The following is an 8275-nucleotide window of genomic DNA, read 5'->3' on the forward strand; positions in this document are numbered from 1 at the left end:
GGTTTTAATTATTTATGATAATGAACTGAAATGCCTTCTCTGGGCTGTTTTGTATAAGTAATGGCGGCTTCCTGAAGTACACCGCATGCATCTGCTGTTCAACGTTTCCTCAGGAGTTGGACAAGAGACAGAAGACGGGGGGAAGGGTGCAGGGACGTCACTAATTCCCAGACACTAAAAATACCTGCAGCAGTGCCGGAGAAACGTGCTGCCAGATTGTAGGGTATCGTTTGCTACTTGCGCTGCATGCTTGGAATAATTTGCTGCAGACAAATGGTGGGCTATGAAAGACCCTGCAATGGCCAAAGCCGCACCATCATCTATCAGTTGTGGCTCCCACAATTTATCTAAGTCATGGGTTTGGCTTGTGATGTTTTTCTAGGTTGTTTCTTGCCACAAAGTCACCACTTGTGCACTCTAATGATCCGTGGTCTGTTTTGTCCTGTCCCTTAGTCCCTGATGAGGACCGTGTGGCACTACTGCATCGTTGCGGTGCCACTGGTGTTCGCCTTCAGCACGCTGGGCACCATCACCGACAGCATCCTCACCAAGGCCGTCCCCTCCTCCGACACCGGTAAGACTCATCAAAAAAGATGAGACTGGTCTTTTCTCGTTTTTGAGTCCATCAGGTGCTTCCCAGCTCATGCCGCTGCTATTGAGTGCTGGGGTACATTCATGGCAAATGCCCGATTCCCCAGGAAATCTGACTTGGCAGTTGTGTGCAGTGGGTGTCAGCAGAGTGGATGAATGGGGACTGGCAGGGCTAATACAGGATGAGCTTGAACAACATTGAGCAAGCATCCTGCGACCCAGTGCTCCTGGTCCTGTGCCACCTGCTGACATCCATAGTGCCGGACGCAGTAAGGGAAGCCTCTCCTAAACTCTCTTTTCCATGTGAACCCAAGATATGTTCAAGAAAAAAAAAAAAAGCTGCTTTTCCACCATGAGAGTGACTGAGGGGGCTGTTCGTTCACGCCTTTTAACTTAGGGCATCTCAGGAGGGTATTCTGGATCGCTCTTTGGAAACATGTTTTGCCTGATGCAGTAATTGCCCCCCTCTTTACATTTTGGCCGTGCTTGAGTTGAAACTATATTTCTCTGTACAAGGGGGCTAAAATGCAGTAGTAGACACACAAATCTCTATACCTGGGTTTTTTCTTCTGTCAACAAAGGAAATATGCCTACATTATTGTCATGGGAGCCTTGCTGAGTTTGTCCCAGGATGGAGCTGGGTTAACCCAGTTTGGTGTCTTTTGCTCAAGCTCTTTCAGGGTTTGCTCCCCAAGCTGCGTTCACCAGGTACCTGAGAGTTTCTCTGCTCTAGCTGAGCCTTTCTGGGATGCCAGCCTGCACCCTTTGTCTTCCCTAGCAGCCATCTGAGCAGATACCTCTGCACAGACCCTACTGAGAATGGGAGTTACAGTTTGCACAGCCCCTTAGTGAAGTTTATGAAGCACTTTTGAGGTGATTCTGGATGAAGAGCTTTTCTAAATGTCACTTCAGTAGTTTATTTGTAGAGCTGACCACTGCATCTCCTACAAATGCTGGGAGCCCGTGATTTCCGAGTGCAATACTTCTACATGGGAGGACCACTTAGTTCCCGGGGAAGTGAGGACTGGGGATGTCCCTGCCCCTGCACTCGGATGGGAAGAAAATCTGCTGTTTCATGAATTGAAGCGATGTTCACGCAAGGACGGACAGCCAGAGGGGGAAGGGCACCAAGTGGCTTTGGGATGTACAGCCAAGTTGGAATTCATCCAGGCTCCTCTCAAAGGGGCTTTGTGAGGAAAACCGGAGCATTGCTTGGCTTTTAAAGCCCAGAGGCAAGCTTTGGTCAGAGAGGAAAACGGGTTTGGTTGCCTCACCCTGCTCCCCGCTTGCGTATGTTGTTAGGTCAGCTTGCCGGTCGGCGGGATGGACAGTCTCCGCATGGCAGGGCAGGACGGCAGGGCAGGATGAAGGTGGCCCATGGGGCAGCGTGGACAGTCAGGAGGGGGTCATGGGACGTCGGGAAAGCCATGGGCTGTCCAGGGCTTTCTTCTGCCCGTCCATCCTGGGCTGATGCCGTGTCAAGTGCTACTACAAATTGCAGAGTTACGGCTGGCTCGAAACTGGGCATGCCAAGGAGGGATGCTGCTGGCTCAGAGGATTGTGGCGCTGGGGGAAAACCTTGTCTCCATCGCTCCTCCCTGGCCCGCACCTTTCAAACACTGCTTCCTCCTTGCAATGTTTCTGAGGGAAGAGGCATCTGATGGTTTTGTGCTTGTTTTGGACGCACCCAGGCAGGGGCCGGGGCAAAGGCAGGAATGCCTGACACAGCAGAGCCGCATCCCGGCGAGTTGCCTCTCCGCAGCAGCTGCGGCAGTGACGGCGTGGGTGTCTCGCAGAGAAATGCAGCTATTAAAATGCCTGCCATCCGTCTCTGGATGTGGGTGGCACCCCGCAACGGCTGCTCCACCCGTACAGCAGCTAAAAGGCTGCTCCTTCCTATGTGAGCCTGAGACCGGCTCTGCGAAGCGAGCATTTTGGTGGCGTGTTAGAAATCCCCACTTTTCTAAGAGTGTGGAAATCTGGCTTTATGAAAAAGCCTCACTGTCACCGTGTCAAAAACCTGAGCGCTAGCTTGCAACAACTTTTAGTTAATGCAAGGAAATCACATGTTGGGAATTTGCCTTTGGAAACATCACTTTTGAGCCTTGCTGCTGTCTTTTCCTGATGTTTTTGCCAGCCTGGGGCCGGCAGAGCCTGTGGAGGTTTTTCTTTGGGCCAGGGAGAGGCTTTCCGAAGAGCTGGAGGTTGGGCTGAGCTCAGGTGTCCGTCTCATTGCGGGGCTGGAACGGATGGGGCATTGCAGGAGGATAACCTGTCCACCCTTGCTAGACACTGAGTCACTCTCCTTGCCTTTTAAATAGGTGTCTCAGAAAGGGAACAGTGGGATGTAGGATGGCACCATCCCTTGCACCCATCATCCTGCTTTCAGGACCGACCAAGGTCACTTCCTACCAAGGCTGATGAGTTTGCCACTTGCCCTTTGCTTATGGCTGGGGCTTTGCACTGAAGGCAAGAGAGCGGAAATTATTTCATGCATTTCCCTTTGATATTTTTTTTCCCTCTCCTCATCTTCAAAGGCAGGAAGGGAAAATTCTGCCCCACGTGCACGTGCTGTTCAGCTGGGCGTGCGAGCTGGTGGGAAGGCAGTCCCGAGCCCAAGGGGACTTGCATCTGTACAAGCACTCCTTGTCAACCCCAGTCCCTCCCCGAGAATGGAGGTCTTGTTTCTGCACAGAGCCCCCCGCCCTTGGGCCAGGGAGGGAGGAAGCCCAACAGAGCCTCCCTGAGTAACGGACCCACGTTTTGTGATTTTATTTGCATGTCAGACACCAAACCTTGGGAGGAGAGCTTGCAGACAGGCAGGGCTCAGCGCATTGAACCCCCCCAGCTTTGCTTGGGCTTTGCTGGTTTGAAGGCGGCCGCTGGTAGCGATGACCTAATTGTTAAATTAGGCCCTGCGATTGCCCCGCAGGCGTGTGGCTGATCTGGGCCAGCACCATCATCTGAGTGTGGCAACAGGATGTGAGCTGGAAAGGAAGGCAAGCCGGGGTGCTCCAGCGCAGCAGAGGCTGGGAGAAGGGACGGAGCCACACGGCTTGGGGAGCCTACAGCACCCAAACCTGAAACCTGTGGGAGGAGAGGAGGGCTGGGGCAGGAGGGGAGGATGGGCGCCCAGCCGAGACAGGTCATGCCAGGTATGGGAAAAGGCGGAAAAAAGCTGGGAAGGGAGAAAAATTGGCAGGGAAGCTTCAGAAAGTGGGATAGCCGTGATGAAGAAGGTAAGCATGTGCGTTGGCAGAGCTGCACAAAGCGACGCAAGAATTTTTCTGCTGATGTGGTGACTTGTCCCAGTTAAAGGTCTTGCCTTAAATGAGAGCCATCACATGCACAGCTTTGCAACAGAGCTAGGGCCACGCTGCAGAGCCGAGATTTACAATGTCTCAAAACTCGAGGGCGTCTGACATGAGGGATCTAATTTAAGCCCATTAAATAGAAATTATCTTTCTCAGCAACATGTTACAGAAGTGCAGAGGGAGAGCCTGGCCTTTTAAGAGGATGGATTTCTGCTCCAGAAAAAAAAAAAAGGAAAGGAAAAAAAGCACCTCCTCAATCATAAGAGCCAGTTTGGCAATTGTACGTAGTAATTAGTTTAATTCAAATACCTAGAGGGGAAAAAATAATTGCAAAACCTGCCCAGAAATTTTGGTGGTTGTGGGATGGTTCCCATTGGCAAAGGGTCAAGGCGAGGTCCCACCCAACGCCTTTGTGTTCCCATGCGCGGGAGGAGCGCTCGGCAGCGCTTCCCGGGAGACTTCCCTCTCCACACAGCTACACCCTTGGCTCAGGCTCATTGCACAAGTATTTTAAGCATGCTGATAGAAGCCCAGCAGTCGCTGGCCGGCATTACGCGAACACCTGGCTGCCTCTTTTCTCCTGGAGCCAGGGATCGTTTCCCTGTGGCTGCCCACGTTAAATATCACACTCGGCTCCACATCTTCTTGCATGCGGGACAGCATCCTCCTCTTCCCAGACACTGCTGGCCTTGTGCAGCAGCGATGCCTCAATGCATGTCTTGGTGGAAAATTGGTGCCAACAGCCCAAATAATCATACCGATATTAAAAAAAATAATTGCAAACATCATTTCAGAGCGGGGCACAAGTTTCTTGCATATGCTGCCAGCTTGCCCTTCTTCCCAGTGTTGGGGGCTAATGATTTTCTGGCCAGCCGGGTATTTTCTGCTCCCCTGAGTGTGATAGCTATCCTGCACGAAGACCGCAGAGCAAAGAGCACGCCGGGTGCATGGGGGGCCATCTTTGTGTCCCATGGGACATCCTGGCTGTCCAGCTGTACGTAGGAAAAAAACTGCCTTTGCTAAACTGGAGGTGCTTCCCTGTCCGCCAGGTTCCTGTTAACGATGCAAATGGGAGAGCTGCTGGAGGGGGAACTGGCCCAGCCGGGTGAAGGGCTTGCATTTCCATCCAAATTGAAATATCCGTTCTTTTTGCAAGGGGGGTGGGGGACTATCTCAAGGGGGTTCAGTCTTTATCTGTGGTTTTATTTATTTATTCTTAGAGACCTAGCTAGACCTAAGCCTCTCACTCCTGCTAAGCCCTTGAGAGCTGTTCCTCTGTCCCCCACTAGAGAAGAAATGGCAATAGCAGCGTGGGTGGAACAGAGCCCTCTCAGGTAACTGATATTGGAAGAATCTGTGATTTGCTTGGAAGTCTTGAACACGACCCTAGAAATTATCTCTCCATCCCTAACCCCATGCAGTAGTTACCAGCCCTGTTGAGTGCAACGTTCAGAAGCATCTTCTGGGACCAAAGTCATCCTTGGACCCCAGTGAATGCAGCGGTGAGCACCAGCTTGCCTTTCAGGCAGCATTATGGTCATCTGGACCACTCAGTAAAGAGCTGAACTGGCTCGTGGTGGAAACTAGTCCCCATGCCTCCAAGAGTCCTTAGCCTTAACGAACCCTAATTGGACCTCTATAAATTAATGCAAGAGATTATTTGACGTGATTTGCTACTACTGCAGGGGAATGCCATCAGGGACGAAGAGGCTTCCACACACTCTTCTCTGTTTTCCCATCCCAAGATTTGCCCTCACCCTGACACCTGCATGTCTCTGCCATCTCTCCTAGGTACCATGCTCGGGATTTGCGCCTCAGTGCAGCCCTTGACCCGGACAGTGGGCCCCACCATCGGCGGAGTTTTATACAAACAATTTGGAGTCTCCTCCTTCGGCTATTTACAGCTAATTGTCAATATAGGTTTGTTTGTTTACCTCTTAAAGAGTAAAATCCCGCTGAGAGAGATGAAAAGCCAATAATTCAGCTGCAAGAAAGTAACCCCCTTACTTTTTCCATAGAAATAGAGATGTTCTTGAGTTTTATTTTTTATTCCATAAACCTGGAATAAAACCATTTGAACAATACCTTGCCTTTTGTCAACATTTGCATCTGGAGTAAGGGACAGATTGGTTTGCAAAGGCCTTGGAGCCGTGCTGGAGCAGCTGGCGGCTCCAAGACCCTGGGAGCTATCGGGTTTCTCCCCGCAGCAGCGGCTGTCATTGCAGGCAATAGCTCCAGATCCTCAGCTGTTGTCAGGCAGCATTCCTGCTTGGATTCACCGAAACTAAGAGGATTAGGAGCCAGTGTCTCTACTCTGGTTTGGCCTTTTATTTCACCCCCCTGCAATGGTACCAAGGAAAATCAGGGTAAAACACATCTGCTTTTGAGTGTCATTTTGCTGCATTAAATGCACCTCTGGCATTCTTGTGCTAGAGGGGAATCGAGGCCAAAGGTTTTTGAACACTGTGGCCAAATGTTTGCTACATCCACAGCTCAATCGTGTGCCACCCTGCCTCTGCACGAGCCCGGCGGGCGGCAGCATAGCTGCCAGCAGCGTGCAAGGAGGATGCAAAGCCCCGATGCAGGACTAGCACGCTGCAGTGCCAGAGTCTCCCTGCTGCTTCCAGAAACTGGGGCCAACCCTCCTTCCAGGGTTGGGGTTTTTTTTTCCCCCCTGTACTGAGTCTCTCTTGCTCTTACTACAGGCTGCTTGTAATTACATACTTTGCAACTTCCTCTAGTACGAAGTCTCCTGCAAGAATTGCACTGATATTGGGAGAAGGAAATTACCTGATTGAAATTACCAAATTTGGAGCATTAGTAGCGAGTACTTTGCCTTCTAAGCTCATAGTCCTGACTGCTGGAGCTGACTCATGTGCTGCAGCATTGCTCTCGAGGAAGCTCAAGTTAGTTAGTGATAATTGAGCCTCACAAAATAAAACTTCAGTAGTTTTATACAAAAAAATTAGCTGCTCTTTTCTCCAAGCTTCTTGGTCCGGGTGCTATTGGAATAAGACTGTCTCCGTTCTTCCCATTTATCCTGTAGAAATTTAACTCGATCTAGAGACTGCGGAGGTAGAGGAAGAGGAGACGGTGAGTTCAGCTTGCTTTGTGGCAAAGCTGAGGAGTCCCATGGAGCATCGGCACTGTTATTCCAAAATCAAGAATCCAGTTTTCTGCCTTAGCACAGCACTAAGGTATGGGGGCCAGGGGAAGGACGCAAGGTGTTAGCAGACAGCGGCATTTTATTGTCGGAGGGAGCTCTTGTGCCTTCTGTAGCCACCATTATTCAATTACATGGGAAAGCGCTTCAAAAGCAGCACTTACCCAAGTTGTGGTAGGCTTTTCTATTTCCACCACTGACCAGAATTGGACCTCAACACACTTTCCCTTCCTGGTCAGGAGATGAGGTCAAACGCAAATGGGTTATCTGGGCTTTCTCCACCTCCCACTGCCCCCCAGGGCACCAAAAAGCTGAGCTTACCCACTCTTTTTAAGCCACTACACCACTGCCCGCTCCACAAACATGTCAACAAAAGTTACTGCAGCTCAGACTATAGTAATAAAAAGTGAACATTTCAAGTAATTTATTTGGAATGGACATATTAATGCAAAAGCAATATTAAGACCAGTAACTGCTGAAAGACATTCATCAAAATAAATACAAATATAGATACTACAAATAATTTAAATTGTGTTTAACACCACCAGTCAGTGTTGAATCTTCCTTGCGTCTCATAAATAGAAGATAATTGTTCACAAAGCTGTGCCACTCAAAACACGTGGATGCTTCGCTAGAAGTCCTTTATGAAAGTCTTTGGTTTTTCTTTAAATGCATCTCAGGCAAAGCTCAGGGCTCTTTGCTCAGCAGCCTCAACAGGCTTGGAGAAAACCAAGCTGCTTCCAGCTCTCTTCTTCGCTTTCCTTCATTGGTACCCTGTCCCATTTCAGTCCAAGACACTCGATCTGGTTTATCGTCCAGTGGTATGCTCTAAAGGCAGCAAGAGAAAGCAGGTTAGTTAAACGAACAGGACAGCGGGGCAGAAAAAAAAAGGGGAGGCTTTAAAGGGAGAGTAAGTGTTCAGCATTTATTTTCGCAGATACTGTATTTTTAGCAAATTCTGTATGGAGAGCACTGCCAAGTGCCATTTCTTATTTCCTCCCTAATAGCCGCAATTCACAGCACCCTGCATAAGCCCGACTCCCACCAGAAATTCCCAGTGCCTCACCAGGAAAGGGGGAGCCAGCCCCAAAACTCCTGTGCTGAAGTGGCTGGGCAGCGCGCCCCGGTTTCGGGGTGCGGCCAGGCACTCTCGTGGGCCAGCAGCGAGCCGGAGAGGCGGCAGCGGTGGGGGCCGGGGGGTACCCCC

General features: G+C 50.4%; 2 protein-coding genes across 2 annotated transcripts in view; one reads left to right on the plus strand and one right to left on the minus strand.

Annotated features, from left to right (window-relative positions):
- Nucleotides 1-5884, plus strand: part of SLC22A18 (solute carrier family 22 member 18) — a 62920-nt gene extending 57036 nt beyond the window's left edge. The window contains exons 9-10 of the mRNA XM_009288748.1: nt 454-574; nt 5697-5884. Coding sequence (XP_009287023.1) covers nt 454-574; nt 5697-5884 — 309 coding nt within the window. The remainder of the gene's footprint in view (nt 1-453; nt 575-5696) is intronic.
- Nucleotides 5885-7755: 1871 nt separating this feature from the next.
- PHLDA2 (pleckstrin homology like domain family A member 2) overlaps nt 7756-8275 on the minus strand; it is a 1165-nt gene continuing 645 nt past the window's right edge. Inside the window, exon 2 of the mRNA XM_009288881.2 lies at nt 7756-7896. Within this exon, the coding sequence (XP_009287156.1) occupies nt 7756-7896 (141 nt within the window). The remainder of the gene's footprint in view (nt 7897-8275) is intronic.

This window comes from Aptenodytes forsteri, unplaced genomic scaffold (genome assembly GCF_000699145.1).
Source record: "Aptenodytes forsteri isolate BGI_AS27 unplaced genomic scaffold, ASM69914v1 Scaffold8, whole genome shotgun sequence".
NCBI lineage: Eukaryota > Metazoa > Chordata > Aves > Sphenisciformes > Spheniscidae > Aptenodytes > Aptenodytes forsteri.